Source organism: Lepidochelys kempii, chromosome 1, assembly GCF_965140265.1.
Source record: "Lepidochelys kempii isolate rLepKem1 chromosome 1, rLepKem1.hap2, whole genome shotgun sequence".
Taxonomy (NCBI): Eukaryota; Metazoa; Chordata; order Testudines; family Cheloniidae; genus Lepidochelys; species Lepidochelys kempii.
This window is the reverse complement of record NC_133256.1, coordinates 184,716,697-184,741,088: the sequence shown is the minus strand read 5'-3', so window position 1 is coordinate 184,741,088 and position 24,392 is coordinate 184,716,697. Positions and strand designations below refer to the sequence as shown.

General features: G+C 46.6%; 1 protein-coding gene across 5 annotated transcripts in view; it reads left to right on the top strand.

Annotated features, from left to right (window-relative positions):
* Positions 1-24,392, top strand: part of IGSF3 (immunoglobulin superfamily member 3) — a 162,743-nt gene that overhangs the window by 97,045 nt on the left and 41,306 nt on the right. For 4 of the 5 annotated variants that reach the window (XM_073304583.1, XM_073304574.1, XM_073304565.1 and 1 more), the window contains 4 exons: positions 10,734-11,144; positions 12,801-13,190; positions 14,803-15,204; positions 20,347-20,751. In XM_073304583.1, coding sequence (XP_073160684.1) covers positions 10,734-11,144; positions 12,801-13,190; positions 14,803-15,204; positions 20,347-20,751 — 1,608 coding nt within the window. The remainder of the gene's footprint in view (positions 1-10,733; positions 11,145-12,800; positions 13,191-14,802; positions 15,205-20,346; positions 20,752-24,392) is intronic. The other variant, XM_073304603.1, reaches the window with a different exon arrangement.

The following is a 24,392-nucleotide window of genomic DNA, read 5'->3' as shown; positions in this document are numbered from 1 at the left end:
TTCCTTGCTAGGAAGGAAAACAAAGTTTTTGACCATCACCAAAATTACACCACTTGCTCTTCAAATACAAGTTGAACTTTTTGTGAGAGTTTGAAGTGAGTCTGTTGAGTATTTGTGTGGGTGGGGTGTTTTTTTTTTTTTGTTCGGTTTATTTTAAAAGCAGCATCTTTTTCCATTCAGACTTCTAAGAACTGTTTTCTAACACTCTTCGGGCTCCCTCTCGCTTACAGTTCACTTAAATTAACTGTTCCTACTCTTCCAAAAAAACCAAAAAGCACTATGCAAAATCTCATGCATAAGGTTGGGCTTTTATAAACAAAATATTCCAAAACCCACCTCATTATTCCTCATTAATATTTCCATCTCAGTCACAGAGAAAATGGCAGTTGTCACACGTGGATGGATAAAACTTTACATACCAAAATTCAATCATGAAATTTTACACATAGGTCCTGGGGCCAGATAGGAGGGAGTTTGCAGGAGATGGTGACGGTTCAGGAGAGCTCCAAGGTCCGACAGCTTTGCAAGGTAGGCAGCTTAGCGGCATGCAATCCCTCAGATGTGAAGAAAGGGAGCTCCTGTCCCGCACACCTCTCAGCCAGTCTCCCCTCTTGTGCACTTTGGGAGGCACATGAGATGTAGAGCTCCTCTTCTTTTGGCCTTTGGAGGCCAGTGTGCTGAAGGGCAGCCTTGCTGCTGCATACCTCCAAAGTGCACGGGTACGGAGTGTCAGTCCAGCGAGCCTCTGGGGAGCACAGGGGAGCTGATCACTATAGAGAAAACTGTGCACCAAGCATATATGTTTCCCTGTGCCAACCAGACTTCCACTTTTCAGGGATCCGTACTTTATTAGAAAAAGGAAATCCTAGACAGAAAACTTGCACAGTTAGGTTTTTTTAAACTGATAGTTCTTTATTTAGTTTATGCATAAGGGATATAGTCATTTCTTTAGCAACTTAAGTACTAAAGGATCAAAATGATCACTTAATTAAGGTAATTTACACAAATATTCTATTTATGCATTCAGTTAATGATAATTCACCTTGAACATTCCAATAACCTTAACAGTCTCCCACAAGACATACTTAAGACTCTGGATTTATATCATTAATACTATATGTTACGTAGTCCAATTTACACATATGTTAGTGATGTATGTACTGAAAGAGTTCCTAAAGAGTATTTGCTAGTCAAAGTTAAGGCTGTTGGGACCTGCAAGGTGAATTTTCACATGCCCTTGTTGTTAACTGAATCATGAATGTAAGGCTAATAGAATATTTGTTAAGTCCCTTAGCAGGTCAATACAAGTTTTGTGTGTTTGTGGATTACATATGATGATTGTGTAGTTATTTAATCTACTTGAGGGTTAATTGTCTCAATAGCCTAACTCTAAAGTTAGGTTTCATAGAATCATAGAATATCAGGGTTGGAAGGGACCTCAGGAGGTCATCTAGTCCAACCACCTGCTCAAAAGCAGGACCAATCCCCAATTAAATCATCCCAGCCAGGGCTTTGTCAAGCCTGACCTTAAAAACTTCTAAGGAAGGAGATTCCACCACCTCCCTAGGCAACGCATTCCAGTGTTTCACCACCCTCCTAGTGAAAAAGTTTTTCCTAATATCCAACCTAAACCTCCCCCACTGCAACTTGAGACCATTACTCCTTGTCCTGTCCTCTTCTACCACTGAGAATAGTCTAGAACCATCCTCTCTGGAACCACCTCTCAGGTAGTTGAAAGCAGCTATCAAATCCCCCCTCATTCTTCTCTTCTGCAGACTAAACAATCTCAGTTCCCTCAGCCTCTCCTCATAAGTCATGTGTTCCAGACCCCTAATCATTTTTGTTGCCCTTCACTGGACTCTTTCCAATTTATCCACATCCTTCTTGTAGTGTGGGGCCCAAAACTGGACACAGTACTCCAGATGAGGCCTCACCAATGTTGAATAGAGGGGACGATCACGTCCCTCGATCTGCTCGCTATGCCCCTACTTATACATCCCAAAATGCCATTGGCCTTCTTGGCAACCAGGGCACACTGCTGACTCATATCCAGCTTCTCGTCCACTGTCACCCCTAGGTCCTTTTCCGCAGAACTGCTGCTGAGCCATTCGGTCCCTAGTCTGTAGCTGTGCATTGGGTTCTTCCGTCCTAAGTGCAGGACCCTGCACTTATCCTTATTGAACCTCATCAGATTTCTTTTGGCCCAATCCTCTAATTTGTCTAGGTCCCTCTGTATCCTATCCCTGCCCTCCAGCGTATCTACCACTCCTCCCAGTTTAGTATCACCCGCAAATTTGCTGAGAGTGCAATCCACACCATCCTCTAGATCATTTATGAAGATATTGAACAAAACTGGCCCCAGGACCGACCCTGGGGCACTCCACTTGACACCGGCTGCCAACTAGACATGGAGCCATTGATCACTACCCGTTGAGCCCGACAATCTAGCCAGCTTTCTACCCACCTTATAGTGCATTCATCCAGCCCATACTTCTTTAACTTGCTGACAAGAATACTGTGGGAGACCGTGTCAAAAGCTTTGCTAAAGTCAAGAAACAATACATCCACTGCTTTCCCGTCATCCACAGAACCAGTAATCTCATCATAGTGGTTTGCATGTGTGTAGAGAAATATACAATATTAACAATATATAATGTGGGTAACTATGATAAAATGAAATGTCTGCATTCACGTATTAAGATAATTACCAGATTAGGGAGAGAGTCTCCCTCCTACACCTCATGGAATAGCATTGTAGAGAAGCGAGGGGTTTATACTTTTAAAAAGGGTGGGGGAGAGAAGTGCCCAGTGTCAATTCTGTCAGAGTATACTAGCCTTGATGGCGGCCTGGTGGTCTGCTCTGGTACAATGAGGAGGCTGGGTACTTAGCTCAATGCAAAATCAGTGGTTTTGGTGTGACAATTTTTACCTTGTATAATCCTACCGTATTCTGCTGTGTTAGGGTTTTTTCAATGTTTCCAGACTCTGGAAGACCAGATTGGGGGAGGAGGATTATGGCAGGGGTGGGCAAACTTTTTGGCCCGAGGGCCACATCTGGGTAGGAAATTGTATGCAGGGCCATGAATGTAGGGCGGGGGCAGGGGTGCGGGAAGGAATGTGGGAAGGGGTGCTGTGTGCAGGAAGGGGCTCAGGGCAAGGGGTTGGGGTACAGGAGGGGGCTCAGAGCATGGGGTCGGTGTGTGGAGTGCGGGGGGGGCTCAGGGCAGGGGGTTGGGGTGCAGGAGGGGAGCTTACCTCAAGCAGCTACAGGGTGGCAGCGGCATGCAGCGGGGCTAAAGCAGGCTCCTTGCCTGCCCTGGCCCTACACCGCTCCTGGATGTGGCCAGCATGTCCGACAGTGGCTCCTGGTGGTGGGGTGGGGCAGGTGGCTCCACCGCGCGTGGTCCTCGCCTGCAGGTACCACCCCCAAAGCTCCTGTTGGCTGCGATTCCCCGTTCCCGGCCAATGGGAGCTGAAGGGGGTGGTACCTGCAGGCAAGGGTAGTACACGGAGCGCTCTTGTGCCCCCCCTCCCCCAGCCCTCCAGGGGCCGCAGGGACGTGATGCCAGCTGCTTCTGGAAGTGGCGCGGGGCCAGGGCAGGCAGGGAGCTTGCCTTAGCCCTGCTGCACCACGGGGCTGGCAATCCTGCTGGCCAGATTGAAAGCCCTGACAGGCTGGATCTGGCCCATGGGCTGTAGTTTGCCCTCCCCTGGATTAGGGGGTTCTGAAGTGTAAGCGATGTTGGGACCTCATGTTGCATGTGAAGACAATTTTACTTTAGTGCAGTAGAAATAGGAACAACGCTTTCTTTTGACTGCCCAGCTTTTCCTGTTCCACCTTTTTTTAGTTGGGCTGTACTTCTGAAAACAAAACAAAAAAATCAATCCAGGTGCATGTCCCTGTAGAATGTTCTGCTCAATCTCATCGACTCTCAGTGGTGACCTCTAGGGAGTTTATCACATTCTCCTTGTAAGCAGCTGTGTTTTGCCCACTGCTGTAGGCAGTGCGTATGTCTTTTGATTGGTTAGGGAGGGAGAGCTGTAGTTTCATCTGCTGTGCTGTAGATGGTATAGCTTGACACACACAACTAATTACCAGAAACAAGGGCTGAGAGGATTACAGTGCTAATCTAGGTATCTCTCCTTCCTCACCATCCCCCCTACATGTACGCAAGTCTTTGGATACTGTGTAGAATGGAAATCAATACTATGGGTGTATGGATTGTGTCCGAGAGAGGCAGTAGCAGGCAGATGCTTTTACTAACACTGTTTCTGATGCCTTCTGCTTACTTTGAGGTACTTCAAATGCCAGAGCCCTCTGAACAGAGCACTCTGCCAGAGTGTCTCCTCTGAACCTCTCTGCCATTATAAGGCAGCTGCATGATCCCTCATGGCTCTTATTTTAGAGTGGTGAGTGCTAATGAAGTCCAATAAGGCAAACTGTAAAGCTAGCTTCAGAGCAGAGGTAAGCATGGGTTTCTGCACAGAATGACCCCAGGAATAATGTCCTACCAATTATTCTCATACTACTGCAGACTTCTCTGGTATCAGTAATGTCACAGAGTGTTGCATTGTGGGACATCTGTGGTGGTCACAGAAGGGTGAGCAATTTTCAGGGGCTAAGAACTAAATGTTAAATCTTTGTGCCAGTTGCATTACGCTGTGGTTAATAAGGTGACTCAGCCCATGCCTGTACTCTCTAAATTGGTGTTAGCATTACAGTTCATCTTGAACAGCTTGGTTGTGTCTTGCTAGCACAGCCTGAGAGATCAGGGAGGAGGAGGTTACTGAATCTGAGATGGGATTGCTCTGGGGCTGCAGGGTGTAGTGGGCCAGATGGGAACTGAACTCGCGTTAATTCCCCTTAGAATCCAGAGCAGTATTCGTCAGGCAGAGAGTGGTTTCCAAGGAGTAGGGAAGCAGGGTTATGTTTTGGCTAAATAGTCCTTGCTTGGCACTTGGCAAATTCAGACCCATCCGTACTATACGGAATATGCAGCCATGGACCTGGGACAGTGTCCTAGAGTACATACCACTTTTACACTGTGTTTGTCGAAGGTCTTGAAGATTAGTAAAAACATTAAGTAATTATGTTGAAAAAGACACGAGGTGATGGTGGTTGTTAGTTTATTTTTATTAAAATAGCACTCATAGACCACCCCCCCCCCAACTGAGATCAGGTCCCCAGTGTGCTAGGCACTGCATGCATACAGTAAGGAGAGGTTCCCTGCCCTGGACAGTTTATAATCTGTGTTGAGGCAAAATGTGGGAGGAAAAATGGCAGAGAGGTGATGTGAGTTGCCCACAGTCACCCCCAGGAAATATGGGTTCGATGCCTGGTTCTGCCTCTGACCTGCCTCCAGGTCCAGTGTCTTGTCCACCAACCCATGCTGCTTCTAGAGTTGCATTATCCTCATTTTACAGAGGGGGAAGCTGAGGTTTACTGATTTGCCTAAATCCGCAAAATGTTGGAGAATTCCCAGTTTCCCTCTGGTGTGCAGCTCACGTGGTCACACCTCCTTTTGTAGATGACTTATCTTTTGTGGAGTCCCGAGAGAAAATGTGGAAGAATGACCACTCTGGTGGCCATTGCTCCATCAGGACGGAGCTACTGCATCAGCACAGGGTGAGGGGGCGCTGCTGCAGATGGGGTTAGTAGCAAAATACATGATATTCTTCCCTTCTGAGATTAATATCCAAGAGATGCCATGGTCTTGTGCTTAAGCACAGGAAGTAGAGCCGGGAACTCATATGTAATCCCAGTTCTGCCACTGACTTGTTGTGAGACCTTAAACTAGTCTCTTAACCTCTCCGTGCCTCGATTTCCCAGCTGTGAAATAGGATTAATGTTTTATCCCATAGAGGGCTAATATTTACACTTTTGTGGTGTGTTTAGAAGCTTTATGAATGGACAGTTTGTTTCCAGGATTTATTGGGAAGAGATGGATATTTTTGTCCAACTGCAAGAGAAGATAAAACATTTCTCTCAGCAGCACTCCTTATCTTTACAGTAGGGCAGAGAGCCTTTACCAGACTCTCTTGCCTAGACACAATTCTTGCTGAAATCTTGACGCCACCTCATGGTGGCTCCTATTATAACACTTGCTCTCAAACTTTTCCTTAATGTGGACCGTTACCTTTGAAAGAGTGTGCCTCAGGGACCATCTCCCTTCCTCTCTGTGATTTATATACCGCCTGGTGTCAACTATGGGTGTGGAAAATATTAGGGAGCCCTGTATTTTTAGCTGCCTTGCTTTTTTTCAATAAAAAAAATTGACACTGTCTACTCTAGCAATTCCAAGTATCTTTTGGCTCCAGAGTGGCAGTAGGAGATCTCAATCCGTTTGATTAATCTCTCTGTCCCTGCTCCTTTGTACGTGCTTCTTTGCTGCCTAGCCTCTCTTGCCTGGGCCTTGTCCTCCCCCTTGTGCACAGGATTTTCTGCTGCCTTTCTTTCCTGGGCATACTGCCCAGCCACCTGGTCTTTTGTTCTCCCTGTTCCCCTGAACATGCTGCCCAGCTGCCTTGTCGCTGTGTCCCACCTTCATTCCCTCACCACACTGTTTCTCACTGCAGCATTCTTGTTGGAATCAGGTCCATGGGTGTTCTGACCCATTCCTGCTGGATTCAAATGGCCACTCTTTAGCAAACAGCTCTGTTGGCCAGATTCGTAAGGCATGTCTTCAATGCAAAGTTAACCCAGGCTTTTCCTCTGCTATTGTCCCAGCTCCCATCCTGTCCACACACACAAACTTCTGACCTGAGCTGGTGGTGCTTTAAACCCAGATTAGCCATCTTGTTTGGGGTATAGGCCAAAGCCCCGGTGAGATTTTCGCTTGGGCTAGTAACCTGCCCACTTGGCTATGAAGACACAGGCTAAAGCATTAGATAGTCCTCCACAAGTCCCCACTATGTGCCCAGAAGGACAGGCAGGTTCTCCCATAATTCACTCGGAAAGGATCATAGAGCAGTTCATCTTAACTGTAGCCCAAGGAACCATGGAATCTGCCCCCAGAAGTCCTAGCCACACCCTCAGGTGAACACAGCTCTAGTGAGGACACAGTAACTCAGATATAGCTTGATAGTGTGGCTGCTCACTTCTAGGGTAGGCTAATCTGTGGGCTGGTCACTCAAGCTAACTCTGCAGCAACAACATGCCCTGGTCCATTCTGCTGGACAAGTAAAACTACCTCTGACTTCTTCGGATGCTAACCAGCATATTCTATCAAACCTGGGCACGGAAATGGGCTCGAAATAAGTTTCTTTTTGAAATGTGCCCTTCTGAGTGTGACGTCATGCTCACAGTGACTGTCAAAAGTGACATTGTAGAAGAGTTTCCTATTCATTATTCTCTCTGTTACTTGCAAGTCTAATTTGCTTTTTTAAAATGAGTTAAGTGATCACTTTTGCCATGTACACTCTCATCATTAATAAATATTCTGAACTCCAAAGCAATCTGGGGATCCAGACAGTGTCGGAGGCAGAATAAACTCCAGCCCACTCTGTTGGGCTAACAGATATTCCAGTGAATAACATCCATTATATGTCGTTAGTGGCTCTCCGAGACTTGGCATAGAACTATAGAAAGGTGGGGCTATAAGGGACCTCAGGACGTCATCTAGTCCATTCTTCCATGCTGAGGCAGGACCCAAATATACCTAGACCATCCCTGACAGGTGTTTGTCTAACCATTTGCCATAAATGACTGAAACAAAATTATATCATCCTCGGAACACCAAAAACCCCATTTCCCCATGCATTTGACTTCTCTCAAAGGCCCACCTCTGCAGGAGCCTGCATAAATTTTGTAAAGGATGGTGATGCTTACACTTAATTATATGACACTTAAGTGTGCATTTGTGAGCATAAGTGGTACACTATGTGTGAAAATCTGTAACTGCATGCAATAGTGGCTTAATAAACAGAGGACATGCATGGTTCTAGAAGTGCCCTGTATTATCCTTTCCCCACTGATGTTGAATGCAACAGGAGCTTCAAGTGTGGTTACTAATATAAAAGCTATAGTTTAGCATCCATCTTTTTTACACGCTTCCTGTTTGTTTTCAGTGGGAGTACTGCTGTAGTGTATGGGGAGAGCATGACCCAAACTTTATAGACCCAGCCCATGTACCCTGAGTGTAATCTGGCTCACTTCGCGGAATGAGTGACGCCTGTATGTTAGGATTTGCAGTGGCTTTCACTAAGCCATGGTCCACATGGTCTACAAACTTACGTCAGTATAACTACGTCGCTCAGGAATGAGGAAAATCCCCACCCCTGAGCGACACAGTTATACTGACCTAATCCCCCGTGAAGACAGCGCTATGTGAATGGGAGGGTTTCTCCCATGGACATAGCTACTGCTTTGCAGGCACGTGGGAGGTACGCTGACAGCATCGTAAGTGTAGGCAAGCCCTCATAGGCAGGGAGTGGAATAGCAGTGTATTTAGCTGGTCAGGATTGAGGTGCGTTGGTAAAGTTGTGTGAGGACTCAAGAATGTCATAATGGGGGGTATGTAGAGCTCTTGAAGCTCAGTGATGGATGTGTTATAAATAGGTAAAGGAAGGACTCAGGAAAGCAATAACATGAGGTATTGCAGTGGTCACGTTAGTGGAGAAGTGTCTTGTGCTTTTTTTCTCCAAACCATTTCCACTCCTTGATCTATATCCCACTGAGGCCAGTGTAGCAAAGATATCCTCCTTTGAGGCAGCACAGCAGGAAAGAGACTTGAGCAAGATGACAATCAGATTTAATTTATTTAATAATATAAAACCGTTACAAGAGAGCCCCAGGACTGCAGGGCAGAGAGGAAGAACTGAGCTGCTCTGGAAATTTATTCATATGGGTTTTAAATGGTAATTTAAATCTCATCAGGAAAGAGTGGTGAATAAGTTAGTTGCTGCCTGTCATGGCCATTGCTGAGCTTAAAAGCAAAGGCAAGGGGAAACTAATTCTTTCACTCTGACACCTGGGTAGGACGGGGCTTGAAAAATGTGTCTGACACCAACTACCTAGTGGAGTAGGTTCCAAAGTCTCTACCTAGTGGTCAACGTGTGAGAAAATAATGGAAGGGTGGGGAGAAAAAGGGAAGAGGGTCAGCATTGCTGCTGAAATCCAGGGGCAATGACCTGGTAAAAAAGGGATTTCTACCATGGTACTGTCCCTGCTTGTGGGGACTCCATTTCATAACAGTCTCTAGCTAGTAAATAGTTGATGACACTGAAAGCACCTCCCCTCTCCCTGCTGGACAGGAGATGTTCTCTGTCCCTCACTTCCTCCACCTCCTTGCTAATCCCTCCCCTTTCTCATTATTTGAGTCCTCACCCATGAATAACTCCAGTGTCTGACTCGTTGCAACTCACAGTATCGGCTGTGTAACTGGCCAGAGACATGTTAATTTAACTCTGCTGGTACTTATCAAAACTGTGAGCAGCAGCAGAGTCACTGGCTCTGCCAATCTGTCGGCTCCAGAAGATAACTGTTACCACTCTACCTTTTGTTCATCTTTGGTCCTTTGCTTTGCAGACAGTCTAGAAATCTTTCCCTTTTTAAAACAACTTGAAATAGTCTGTTTCTAAAAAATGAATTCAAAAATAGATGTAACTACTCATACGGTACCCCTGCGTTGCTCTACGTGTTTTTGTGCTTTTGGTCCTGGCATTAGTGCCCCTTCAAATCCAGTGGTCATCTCCCTCCCCAACCCATCCTTCCGCATAAAAGGAAGGGAGGACCTGGGGAGTTGTGGGAGAAATTCTGTGGTTAGGTAGCCAGAAGATGTGGATTCTGTGCAAACAGATTTTTCTCTCTCACGTGTTGGACTCTTTGCCTGTTTTGTTAATTATCTTTCCCTCTCCCTGGATCTCCGTGTGCTTCCCTTTCGTAGCTAATCTTTGTTGTAGAAATCGACAGTAGGGAAATTACTCATATTTCTTAATGGGATACATGGCATTTATTTCCTGTCCATTTGCTAAATCAACTTGACGTGTGTCTAATAGCCTTTTGCCAATTCCCTGATGTCTGTCTGTCCAAGAAGGACACAGGCAATTGACTATTGTGTGTTTGCACTGCTGCCCTTAGAGGAGCCAGCTTCCTCTAAGTTTGCTGAGGGAGTTAAAATGTGGATAGACATAAACAAGGGAGAGAAGAATTGTCTCCTGACTTTTTTTAAGAGGGAAAATTAAAAGATCTTAAATATGTCGTCTTGGCCAAACAATGACCTACGGTGGCAAAGGCCCTAGCAATGATGTACAAGTATTTTGAAGGATGGGAATGCCAAGGAGAGCGTGGGAGTAATTATTAAGGGTGGTCCAGAGGTTTATGACAAGGATTGAAGGCATGGAATTAAGAGGACCACATAGGCTGTATCTGATAAGTGTCCTTGTCAGTAAGTAGGATCTATTAAGCTACACAGCAGTAACCCAAGGGAAGTGATAGAAGGCCCTGTATGGTAGCTTGGGGGCATTTAGCAGTAGACTAAACAAAGCACCAGAAAATATGCTGTTGGTAACAATCTGCATGGGCTGAGGGATTTGGGGAGGACTCGATGTGGCCTAATAGCGCTTTCCATCTGTAATGTCTGAGTCACTGGAACTGTAAATAGAAACCACCTTCCTAGTGCTCCTTTAAAGAATCCAGCCTTTAGTCGCTCCCTTGGCTCAGAGGTTTCTTAATGCCGCTACCTGTAAAGATTTGTTTTCTCATCTCCTCCCTGTCTTCATTCTCTTTATTGCAGTTATTCCAGACTCTTTGAGGGTGACCTCAGTTCCACAGACACTAAACAAAGTGGAGCGCGACTCTCTGGAGCTGAAATGCGAGGTGTCTAAGAGTACACCCCAACACAGTCACCTCTCCATCTCCTGGTACCGCCAGAAAGTGGGCGAGCCTCCAGTGGAGGTGATCTCCCTGAGCCGCGACTTTGTCCTGCGGGCGGGCAGCACCTATGCGCAGAGGCAGGCCACTGGCGATGTCCGCCTAGACAAGGTGGGAGAGACCACCTCCAAACTCACCGTCTACAACCTCCAGCCATCAGACCAGGGCGAGTTCTACTGCGAGGCAGCTGAGTGGATCCAGGACCCTGACAAGTCCTGGTACGCCATGACCCGCAAGCGCTCCGAGGGCACCATCGTCAACATCCAAGCCACTGGTCGGTATCTGCAGGGTTTTTTCTCTTGGACAGGTATCAGGAGGAGCAGTGGGTGGTGCAATAAGGGAGAGAGTGGGGAATGTGTGAGAGCTCCACTTACAAGAGACTTCTCAGGTACTGAGCAGGCCAATGGGTGACTAGCTCAGCCTGCCTAGCCTCGCTGCCTGTGTGTGCTGCTATCAATGAAGTTTGGTTTGGCTACAGAATAGTCTCCTTAGGAAAGTCATGAAAGCCCTCTTGCCAGAGTCATTCTTAACACTAGACAGGAGAAAGCCATGAATGTTGTGTGCCTTGGCTACCACAAAATCCAGCACTCTCCCCGTGCTTTGTCGCAACGTTTATAATCATCTGAGGTGATCTCATTAACAGTTTCCTGGGTGGAACCTCAGGTGGCCAGTGGCAGGACGTTCTCAAGACTGTCACCAGAACAGCTTTATTGCTGGTAGGAGGGACAGATGTCACTAGATGTGCTGTAATAGTGATCCATTTCCTTTTGCCCATTACCAGCTTCTGGCAAACAGAGGCCTCCAAAAATAGGCTTCCTATCACTCAACATTTCCTACTGCAAGGGGCTAATCTCTTTGGCCTCTGTCCTTGGAGTTTCCAGAGACCTCCCCCTCCCCAGGAGTGCATTCCTCTCCCTAGAGAGGCTTTGGATCTGCACCGATGTTCTATAATTGAGAAATCCTGAAGAAGGGAATATCCTAGGGTTGCCAGGTATCCGGTTTTTGACAGGAACGCCGGTTTGAAAAGGGACCCTGGTGGCTCTGGTTAAAAATTAAGTCCAGTAGGCAGCGCAGCAAGGCTAAGGCAGGCTCCCTGCCTGCCCTGGCCCTGTGCAGCTCCCGAAAGCAGCAGCATGTCCCCCCTCCAGCTCCTAGGCAAAGAGGCAGCCGGGGGCTCTGCATGCTGGACCCGCCCCAAGCGCCAGCTCTGCACCTCCCATTGGCCAGGAATTGCACCACTGGAATGGCACCTCTGGATGGGGCAGCGCACAGAGACACCTGGCCACGCCTTTGCGTAGGAGCTGGAGTGGGGACATGCTGCTGCTTCCGGGAGCTGCCTGAGGTAAGCATTGCCTGGAGCCTGCACCCCCTCCTGTGACCCAACCCCCTACCCTGATCCCCCTCCCACCCTCTGAACCCCTCTATCCCAGTTTCTAAAAGACAGAACTAGTACTCATTTCAGAGGGGTATCTGTACAGTTTTATATAAGAGGTCAGGGTTATTGAGAGAGTATGTTTTGGAGTCCTTCTTCTGACTATAACAGCACTTCTAATATAAAAAGGCTGAAAAGAAATGAGCTATTCCTTCTCTCCCCGCTCCTGGTTTGACTGTGATTGCAGCTTTTTGCAAACCTAGCAGCTGGCTGCTTCTCCTCCTGAGGGTGAGATGAACTGTGTTCTCCCAGGCAGCAATTGCATGCACCGTACACCTCTGCTTAAGTCCTGTGTTGACTGTATGTTAATGGCAGAGGTAACAGGGAGAGACGCAGGGGCATGAACATAGGGTACATGTGGGACACGGGGTGGCTGAGAAGTGGGTTAAAATGAAGCATGGAAGTGTCCTGCTGCCCAGTCTGCCTCTTGGGTGAGGGTCCCCTCCACATGTGCAGTGCTACAGTGACACTGCTGCGCGTTGGTGTGTCTCTCTCCAGATAAGGAGTTCAGTGTCCGGTTGGAGACAGAGAAGCGGACGTACACGGTGGGTGAGCCTGTGGCGTTCCGGTGTATCTTGGAGGCGCAGAACATCCCAGAACGCTACTTCTCCATCTCGTGGGCCTTCAACAGCTCCCTGATTGCCAGCCTGGGGCCCAACGCCGTGCCCGTCCTCAACAGTGACTTTGCCCAGCGTGAGGCCCTGGGGCAGCTCAAGGTAGCCAAGGAGAGCGACAATGTCTTTGTTCTAAAGATCTACCGCCTCCGCCTGGAGGACAGCGGCAAATACAACTGCCGGGTGACGGAGCGGGAGAAGACGGTGACGGGGGACTTCATTGACAAGGAGAGCAAGCGGCCGAAGAACACGCCCATCACGGTCTTGCCCCTCAGTAAGTAGAGACTGGCATGCTTCTGCATGGTGCTGTGTCTGTGTGTGCCCTCCCATGCAAAGCAGAGACTGCCTGAGAAACTTAGCTGTTGTCACTTGGGGTGGGACCCCAACCGGAGAAGTTCATGCACAGTGAAAGCTTGTTGGTGAGGCTTAGAAACCCAGCCAGAAAGATCTTTAAAGGCCAGGGAGGGAGGTATCCACTACTCGGGTTCTTAGGCTGGAAAAATTGGCCCTTGCCTTGGTGTTTGCCCCAGGTTGTACTTCTTACTTCGATAGCAGAGAAGGGAGTTTGGGATTTTTGCCTGCTGATCAGTTGCCCCTGCTTTGGTGCTCTTGCAGGAGATCCCATCAGCTCCTCAGATCAGAGGGGATGTGCCATGGGTCAAGGAGCAGAAATAACTGCATCCTTCCCAAGCCACCGTTCGCTCTTTAGCACAAAGATCCAACTCGGTCACTGGATGCCTCACTCAGCCACCCTAGTGAAAACATTCTTGTCTGACCCTGTTTGAATGTCTTGTGTGTGTCGGAGGGGATGTGATAAATACAGAAAAGACAGGGCAAGAAGAGCTAGTCCTCTGATTCATTCATTTCCTTTGTCTTGCTCTTTCTCTCCAACTCAAATAACTTTGATGTGACAAGCCACGCAAGTATCCTCAAAGTTAACCCAACAATATATACTGAGCAAACAAAGGAGTAGCTGAGAAAAGCTTTTGTGTAATTTTTACCTCCCATTTATTAATCTTGTAGTGAGATGCAGCTTGTTCTGAAGCCATTTATCCTGAAGTAAGGGTCAATTATAGTCCTTTAGTCTCTCAGCATGGACTCTTGTTCATTTGGGATTGAAAATTACACTAGCCAGAAGTCCTGGATTGGATTGATGCCTAAAAAGTAGCACTTCTAGACTAGAACCGTAACAGATTTCATGTGTGAGATTTCATAACCACCAGTCCTAGAAACAAACTAACAGGACTTAATGTTTTATTCAAAGGTGCAAAGCATCTGCAACTCCCACAAAAAGCAGTGGGAGTTACCAGCACTCAGCACCTGTGAAAATCAAGCCATAAGTCTTTATATCTCTGGAAACTTCAGGATCCCACTTTTCCGATGACATAAAACATTGATAGCAAGCTCTAGTAGTTTGTGAGAGAACAGCTGCGAAAACTGCATAGGAATTGGAAATAGCAAGATGATAATCAGAATTCTGTGATAGTTGTAAATCAAATGGGTTTGGAAGCCTTTTGGCAGAACCAGGAGTTACAGTACCAGTAATAACACCCATGTTTTCAGCACATTCCTCTTCTACAGTCTTGTCCTGGACCTGTGGTCAGAAGATGTTGTGACTCTTCACAGGCAGTAATGGGACAGATTTTCAAAATTTGGCCCTCCCTGTTCTTAGGCACACAAGTTCCCCAGTAGCGAGTCACTGGCCATGTGCATGCTTTGGATATTTGGACACACGAGTTAGCCATGCGCAGAATCAGTGTGTGTGTTGTTTCATACACCTAAGTTTGGAAGAACTGCTTCCAAAGTCTCTGTCTTTCTTGCATACTGGCAAATGGATGAGTATAATCATCTCCTCCATGTGACACGTTTCTCTTCTGTCTCTTCAGAGACCAGCATCTCCGTGGAGATGACCAACAATGCCAGCAATATCCTAGAGGGGGAGAGCCTGCGCTTTGGCTGCAGTGTGCGCTCGGGATTTGGGCCCCAAAGCCATCTCTCCGTCACCTGGCAACTTGTGGACAAGCAGAACAGGCGCAGTGATGTTGTGCGGCTGGATCGGGATGGCACGCTGCAGCCGGGTCCCTCTTACTCAGAACGTAGCAGCTATGGGGGCATCCAGATGGAGCAGGTGCGGCCTGGCTCCTTCACCCTGGAGATCTTCAACAGTGTCAAGGCAGATGAGGGCCACTATGAGTGCCGTGTGACTGAGTGGACACGGACGCAAGATGGGGAGTGGCAGATGATTGGGGAGCGGCACGCTAGCACGCCCGTATCCATCACTGCTCTGGGTGAGTACCAGAGGCACTGTGGTGACTGTGTAGTGCTTTCCAGCACCTCACCCTCCTGGGGTTTTGATTACAGCAAGTCAGGAGGCGGTCTCAGGCATTGCTGACTTGCACTGTGTGGCTACAGAGCTAAGCGTTAGAGGGAGGGGCATGCTTCTGGTGGTGGAAACTTGTTTCTGAGTGGGAGTCAGTGTGCCTTTGCTGGAGGAGTGCAGCACGTCATATTACCGGGGAACTCCCGTGTGTGGCATTAGAGGCACAGAGTAGGAAGTAGGATGGTTAATGGCACTTGGCACTTCTGTAGCGCCTTGTGAATGTTAAGCATCCCGGCTTCTTTGTGGACTAGGTAAATATTCTCTCCACTCTCCAGATGAGGAAGGTAAAGTGCAGGGAGGCTGTGGGGCTGACTCTCAGAAATTCTGAGCACCTACAACTCCATCAGATGTTGGCAGTAGCTGCTCTCTGCACATCTGAAAATCAGGCCCTCAGCGACTGGCCCAAGACCACACAGTTGAGTCTACTGGCCAAGTGGGAATAGAATCCAGGAGTCCTGATTGCTGGTGCCCTGTTCTCACAACTAATCCCTTTGAGTGTTGAATACAGTAAAAACCACATGGTTTAAAGGAGGGCATTTTGGGAACTGCATGGATTTAGACTCTCATTGGTCTTGTCTAGATCTTGCTATATTAAGTGCTGGACCAGTGCCAAAAATGCGCTGCAGGTCTGAAGAACCAGTGACTGTTCTTGAAAGCTTATAACATGCAAAATGCCAGGGCTATAAACAATTGCTGTATGTTGTGATTGGAAAGTTGGGATGGATTCGCAGCTTTCCAGTGCTATACAGTATTAACGAAGACCTTTAAAATCATATCACATTCTGATTACCATCTTGCTTTTCCCTCCTCCCCTTCAGTTCTGACCTGTTCTTAAGAGTTATTCTGTCTAGAGCTAGAAAGCATTGCTTTCGAATTTAGACAAGCTGGCAAGATTCATGGGTAATAAAGAATTAAGGCCAGTTTCTCAGCTGGTGTAAATCAGCATAGCTGAGAATCAGCTGCAGATCTTAATTTGTACTTTGTGTAGTCTGGTGAAGCTGGCAGCTAATTTCATGCCGGAATTGAAGAGTAGGGGAATGGAGTGGGGTGTGCATGGGGAAGTTAGTAAGACGGTAATTGGAGTCACCTGGTTCTAAAATGGGAGTGTAACATTCAGTAATTCATTCTACTTGTTGAAAGTTAGCTGTGTAAAACTTCCCAGTAGTTCCAGAAAACGAAATTAAAAGTTAATAAATTGACCTTCCACTGCAATTCCCTCTTCCAGAGAAATCTCAGATTGACAGGTCATAACTAGTTCCTGTTTATATAACCAAGAGGTGCTACTATAGCCCAATAAAATTTGAAGGAGAAAATGTCTGACATCCTTTTGCTAAGTCTGATTTTTTTCCCCCCTCTTAATATTTGTATAGTGCTTTGTGATACTCGATGGGCCCGTGCTAAAGAAGGTAGTGTTTTTTATTACTACAGCCAGAGGAGACCAAAAGCCTCTGAATATGTGAGGGTCCTGCCACCCTTTGCAGAGTGCTAGGGACCTTGGCCCCTGCAAGCAGTTGGGGAATAGCTGTCCTCTGATGATGTGTACACAGACAGAGTTGTGTTAAGGGTGCTCCTAGAGCTGGAATAGTAAGAAATGCTGCCTATCGGAGCTAAGGGGCACAGGGAAGGCTGTGAGGAGTCCCAGAGCTTGAAATAGCACGTGTGCTGCAGGCCAGGATTGAGGTGTTCTTGGTAGATCAATGTGGAGGAGAGGGGGAAAGCTTTCTACAGAGCCCTGGGCTCATTCATTGGATCAGGAACTGATGAGGAGAGAAAACATGGCATTGAAGGAAGCCTCACTTCCCCTCCCTCTTTTGTATTTAGTCAGGGCAATTGGTCGCTGTAAAAGAAAGCTGTTTGCTGGATGTAATGAGCACATGAGAGTTGAGAGCCTGAGAATGCAGATCTGATTCCTGCATGGCAGTCGAGAAGTCCTTTCGTAATGCTCCTTTGCCCAGACTAAGGGTATGTCTGCACTACAGCGGCCACGACAGCGGTGCAGCTTTGCTGCTGTAGTGTAGATACTTCCTTCATCAACTGAAGGGGTTTTCTGCCACCTCTCCGAAAGTTAATAGCTGAGCCAACGGCAGAATTCTTCTGTCAGCGTAGCTGCATCTACTCTGGGGGTTAGGCCAATCTAACTATGGCTCTCACAACATTTTTCACAGCCCTGAGTGACCAAGCTTGGTCTATTTAATTTTTAAATGTAGACCAGGCCTACCTATACAAGACCAAATGACCTTGTTAAAATTAAACCAGCCTTCTACACCTTCAGTCTCCAGCACTAGTGTCTGACGTGCTGGCTATGCTCTGGACTGGGCCTGATATGTACTTCCCTGTGTAGGATGGCTGCCACACGTCATGTGGTAATGAGATGCAGAGATCTTGCAATGCGGGCAGCTCACTGGGCCTCTTCCTTTTCTCCTGGATAATCATTAAACACATTTCTAAAAGCTTTAATCCCAAAGACTGACCTGTTTTTGCAGTAATTACATGGCCCGGAACCCTGCCATGGTGACATCTTTTGATTATTAGGATTCCTGAGCCCTCTTGCTATAAGTGTGCAGAGATCTTAGTGGCTGCTCTGTGGCAAGTCTGGCACGTGAAATGTAATCTGCTCACTGCAATTAATGTCCCAACTGCCTACTATTGTTAATTAATATCTGTTTAACCCTAAGGTCAGAAGGTACCATCTCATGAGTGCAAAGACTATTCCCTCCTTTTGCCACCTGGCCAGTGTTCCGTAGGTTTGTAATCTGTCTTGATATTGCATTCAAGGCAGTGAAGAATTCTCTTTGTCAGTAATTTACAGCACTTGGTAGGCTGATAATCTATTCTGACATATCAAATATTTCTGCTTCTGTTGGATCCATGTATGGGACTGCATCCTCAGAACTACATTGAGGGCTTCATAAAATTTGTAAATTCTGAATTTACGATAGTTAATTAAGAATATATTGTCCTCACACCTTAATGTGTTAGTTTTAAAACACCCTGAAGCAAAACAAAAATTCTGAAAAATGTAATCCAGAAAATATGTGTTATATAGGGTGTGGGTGGGTATATAAATTATATATAGTCCAAATGTTATACCAATAAAATAAAAACCAGCAGGATCTTATTAAAGGGGAAAAGGCAAAATGCCACATTTATTGTGAATACAGAAAGAATCATAGTAAGCAGTTAGTTATAGCTTCAACATTCCATTCAATTTCATATTTATTCACACACGTACGTTCTGCAAGGTTGTTATCATAGTTACCAGCCTTAGAGTTGCTCATGCCAAGCCACTGGCCAAATGGCCTGGACATGAGGAGGGAGCAGGGCCTTGTCAGATGCTCATCTGATGCTCCTGTACGTTGGTTTGCAGAATCAGACCCCAAAGTTCTCACTTTCTCAAGTCCATTTTTATAGGAATTTCTTCCTATGCCAGTCTATGGGAATTGCTTCATCATGCTGTTGCTGAATCAATCAGCAGATAGCACATTCCTGACGGCTCCGTGCTGCCAGATGTTATCTTGTTCTTCGATTCTCCCATTCTTGAGGCTGTTGGGTGGATTCCAGTCTGCCCTCCGGGGGTCGTCTGGTTATTTCCACTTGACGCCTTCTTCAGCCGATGGACACTGGATTCTTAGGCTGGCACCTCCCTGATCATTCAGTTATTATCCACACCAAGCATCCATCCACATACATCCTCTATCTCTATTTTAATCACAATTGTTAACAAAGCGAGATGAATACAACAAAAGGGCGGGGAGTCTCTGGGTGCTGTTTCTGTTGTTACAGAGTATTGCTTTGAGTCTCTCTCTGTGTGAGTAGTTTCTGTTACAAAGAATTGCTTTGAGAACAGACTCTCTCTTAGAATGTACTAACACAATTAGCAGCTTGCAAGTTTCACACATAGAGGGAGAGAAACAGTACCAAAAACCAAGAGACCTCTTAATTAGTAATACCCTAGAATTTAAACTATGGGGAATCAAACTCATTTGTGATTTTAATACAGAACTTCTTTAATATGATCCAACACAAATATAGCTATAATTGAGAGACAATGAAAGCCACTGTCTAGGTGACTGAGTCACATAAAGACTAAAACCAGAGCTAACTCAGGGGTTCTCTATCCAGGGTTTTTATATTGGTGCTCAAACTAGAGCGATGGGCACTTCTCAAGAGTATAAATGCCAACAAGCTGTCCCTTCTTTCCCCTCCTGTCACCCCTTCAGTGCCACCAGGAGGTAGGCTTGGATATGGGGGTAGGGAAGAATTATTAATACAAAAGAACGATGTTACTATTGCAGGAAAGCCTGGGCCAAGAGGTGGGTATTGAATCCAGGTCCAAATGCTGTGAGATTAGTGGCCAAACTTTCATCCAGTTTCTACAGTTTAGGTCTGGCTGTTGTGTAGGTTCTCCATGATTACTAGCTTCCTCCCTATTAGCTCAGTGTTCCCTTCTTCAGTACTTGGTAGTGTGGATCAGTGGTTGTCAACCTATTTACCATTGTGAGCTGCATATGCAGCTCTCTGTGTGTTATGTGGGCCACAGCTACACAATATATATATATATATATATATATATATATATATATATATATATATATACTACCTGTGTGGCCATGAGGATGACACATGGGCCACAGCTGTGTGCTGCTTGGACTGCAAGTGGCCCACAGGTTGAAGCCCATGAGTTGAAAACCATTGGTATGGACCATATGATAGAAGAGAGGTTCTCACCGACACTTCCACTCCCATTCAGGGCTGTAGGAGCCACCTCCCCTCCTGTTGGATAAAATACCATCCCTGTCGCACTGCAGCAGTGGCTTACGTGGAGAGTTCCTGTGGAGCAAGTACTGTATTTGAAGTGTTTTAGGTGCTTTTAAGGTAACTTAGTAATGGGAAACGAGAAGCACCAGTAGCTTTCCATGTCATGTAATTGGAGAACCACTGCTGTAACCATTTCTCATTCATGGCATTGTGGCAGGCCTCATTTGGCAGAGTTCTACAACCTCTCTTCAGTCTCACTCATTTCTCTCTCTCTCTCTCTCTGTCTCTGCAGAGGCTGGTTTTGCTGTCACAGCCATATCCAGAACCCCTGGAGTGACCTACAATGAATCATTTGACCTCCAGTGTATCATCAAGCCGCACTATCCGTCCTGGGTCCCAGTGTCTGTGACATGGCGCTTCCAGCCAGCGGGCACCACAGAATTCCATGACCTGGTCACCTTCACTCGGGACGGTGGGGTCCAGTGGGGAGACAGGTACACGGGCTTCCGGACCCGAACTGCTATTGAAAAAGCAGAGTCCAGCAACAACGTGCGCCTCAGCATCAGCCGAGCCAGTGACACTGAGGCTGGCAAGTACCAGTGTGTGGCCGAGTTGTGGCGGAAGAACTACAACAGCAGTTGGACACGACTGGCAGACAGGACCTCCAACCTACTAGAGATCCGGGTCCTGAGGCCAGGTAAGAGCCCTGACGGTCGGTGTCCTGGAGGATTAGAACTCATGAAAGTGACAGGACTAAACTCACTTTCATGACTCAAATTCTGCCCTCTTTCCTTCCCCAAAGGGCAGAGGCAAAAACCTCCTAGCTCTAAACTCCTTTAACAACGATGTGATGGTACAGCTATGGCCGCCAGCAAGGACGACTAACATTACTGTCCCTTTACATGTCAAGGAAAAAACACCTCAGACCTGCACGTTATACATACTGTCAGTGCATGTAACTGGGCCTTCCTCTCACTGCTACTCTTCCTCCCTCTGTTTGTTTATTCCCACCTGTTGCATCTCATATCTTACTCTAGCATGGTGGGGCCCTAACCCTAGATATTGCTGTACTAATCATAGTCATGCCGTCAGACTTTATGAATGTTATGCATACGCACCCACCAAGACTTGTCTGCATGCACTTCTCAGTGAATGACGTGCAGTAGCTTTTCCCGGTTACATGTTGCATCCAGAGCCAAGTTCTGCTTGAGAGCAGGGCCCAGGGTTTCAAAAGGGATGATTGCTTTGGAGTGCTTCCATTTTGGGGGGCCCAGCTTTCCCTTGTCAAAAAGCAGCCTGATTTTCAGAACGTACTGGGCCACCTGTCCTCTGAAAATCAGGCTCATTCAGCTTGGGCACCCAGAATCACTCGTCACGTCTGAAAATCGTGGCCCAAGTTCTTACTGCACTGGAAATTTCTTCCACTCATTCACCCTCTACCCTAGACTCCTGTGCTGCCAGACGCCTTGCTCTTGTGTGGGGGGGTTTCCCTCCTTCCTCCCCAACTTGAGTGTGGCTATCCCTGGATGAGTCGGCAAACACTCTTCAGTATGAGAGTCTGCTTTTGCAGTGCCTGTGCCCTCATTATTTCATCTGTCCCTCTCTTTACGTGCAGGTAATCCCTTCCTTTTTGTCTTGACTCCCATACTGTTATCCTGCCTTGTAATAACTGCCTTATTGTCGGGGGTGCGCCAGAGGTCAGGATGGGGACTCTCATCTTCTTAGTTCCTTTTCCTGGGAAGCAAGTTTGATTGGAGATAGTCCCTGAAGTAACACACCTCTCTGTAATGCAGCTGTGTGTGAGTGAATTCCTAGTAATGCCATCCAGGAAGAGAAATCCACCTCACAGCACACACGGGGAGATTTAAAGGCCAGCTAGAGGCCTTGCATGATGGAACTGCCACCTCCTTCCTGCAACTCTCAAGCTCTACTAGTGCATTAATAGGGCATATGAAATGTGTGTCTGTGATCTGTTGCACACCCCATCTCCTAAACGAGGCCGGAGCTTTGCTTGGCAAACCTCTGCAGGCAAGTCGTAAGTCTGGTCTAATGAGCATTGTGTAATGTTTGTGGGTTTATGGCCCATAGGGGAATAAAGGGAAGGAGGGCGTGTCCCTTCTCTCCCATTTCCTCTTGCTGAGCTCCCCGTGTCAATGTTGCATTCTCTTACACATTTAATTTCTGTGCCTCAGGCAGCCTCCAAGACACAAGCTGTCTCCTTAACCGCTGCCTGCAGCCACATTCATTTGTGTTGTGATTTAATTCACTCTTACAAGCTAAATAGGGTCAGGTCTTGCTGGTTCTTTGTCTGGATGATCTCCAGAGAAAACCCAGGTGGTGCACGAGATTCAGTAGGCAGCCCTCTTCCATCAGTCAATACTTAACCAATGTCTCACCCTGCTGCTAGTGAGACCTGCACTGCTGAGGTGCTGGCTTTCAGACGACAGAAAAAGAGCTATGGCTACTTATGTACAAGAGAGAGGGCATCAGCCACAGTGCCCTGGACAAATTCTAACTCAAGTAAATAATCCTGTTTACCAAAATTCAACAGGATACCGTCCTCTTTTTTAACCTAATGCAGCTTTTTACAGAAGTCTTATCTATGAGTCATATACACATCTGGCTAGTACGTATTTTCAAGATCCTTCAGCCTGTGCATTAATCTTGAACTTTAGTTTTCTGAGATCAAAATATCCCAGCTCTGTCAAAGTTTGTCAAACTGAACTTAAATGTTAAAAAAAAAAATCCTATTTATCATTTCCTGTCCTAAACTAAATGGCTGCTGCATTCCTCCCCAAAAGTGACTGTCTGCAGTGATGGGAGTTGTGATCAAAATATAAATAAGTCTGTCAAGTGTGTTGAGGTGAGGTGCTATAGAAAGGCAAGAGATCAGCAGCGTGCACCTGAGGCGATATGGCTGAAAGCTAGGCAATGTACTGTTTGGATCTGGTTGCTGCTCAGGGCTTGGCAGACTCAGATAACTTGTGTGTGGCTGCAGTGATAAACGTTTATAAGCATGTGGCAATGTCAGGCAGTTTCTGCACTTAGTGAGCCATCCACAGCCATATCTCAACCATCAGGTCATGTATGGAGGAACAGCTTTTTTACAGCAGAGCTGCTCGGCCTAGTGCAATGGGTCTCAGCCTTTCCAGACTACTGTACCCCTTTCAGGAGGCTGATTTGTCTCGTGTACCCCCAAGTTTCACCTCATTTAAAAACTACTTGCTTACAAAATCAGATATAAAAGTACAAAAGTGTCACAGCAGCTTACTGAAAAATTGCTTATTTTTTCATTTTGTCTGTGTGAAACTTTAGTTTGTACTAACTTCGCTAGTACTTTTTATGTAGCCTGTTGTAAAACTAGGCAAATATCTAGATGAGTTGATGTACCCCCTGGAAGACCTCTGTGTACCCCTAAGGGTATGTGTACTCCTGGTTGAGAACCACTGGCCTAGTGGACACAAACTGGAAGTGCAAAACCAGGATGGCTCAGAATAATAATGTGACACTGAAGTTAATCTCCAGGTCATCAGTTCAGATCCAAACCAGCTAGTCCACTAGTGACTAAAAGTGATCTCGGCTCAGTTCTCAGAGGCCAAGTGTCAGCAACTCTAAACCACTCAGACAACTGGCATTAATTTACCGTTCAGCACTGTTTCAAAACACTTTCTAAACAGTTAGTATGTGAGTCGGTAGATAAAGGCTATAAAGGTATAACGGATGCTGTTTATCAATGCGTGGAATTGCTACAAAAATGAGGGACGTGAAGTGAAGAATGCTGTATCCTCCTGAGAATTCAGGAAGACAGCTCTGGAGTTCAGTCTAATGTGAGTGATTAGCAGGAGTAGGAGAGTTAGAGTATAAAGGGACTGTGAGATCTTTAATGACCAAAGGAGGTCAGGATCTCACTTTTTGTCTCATTGGGGAGATGGGGATGTATGTCTTATCCTAAAGATAATCCTGCCAACAGCTCAGTACCTTACAAGCCCACATTGGGTAACTGGTTTATTGCTGATAGAGGTAAGAATGCCACCTACTAAATCCGCAGTGCTCTGAATGTTCCTGGGATGGTGCCAAACCAGCTAGTGTCCAGGCCCAGCCCAGCTTCCTTATGAGAGCTAAGAAGATAAGGGAAGTTATCACTTCCCAGATGCGAAACCTCTTCACTGTGGCTTTCAGCAGCCAATGTATCTAAATAATGAAAGCAGAAAGCACACATCCATGTGGTACTCTACTATGGACCCCCTGGAGTGCCCTTGCAGACCCCAGTGTGAGAAACGCTGCTGTAGGGTGCATTGGCAGGTAGCGTGGAAACTTCCATTAACTCATCTGTGTGGC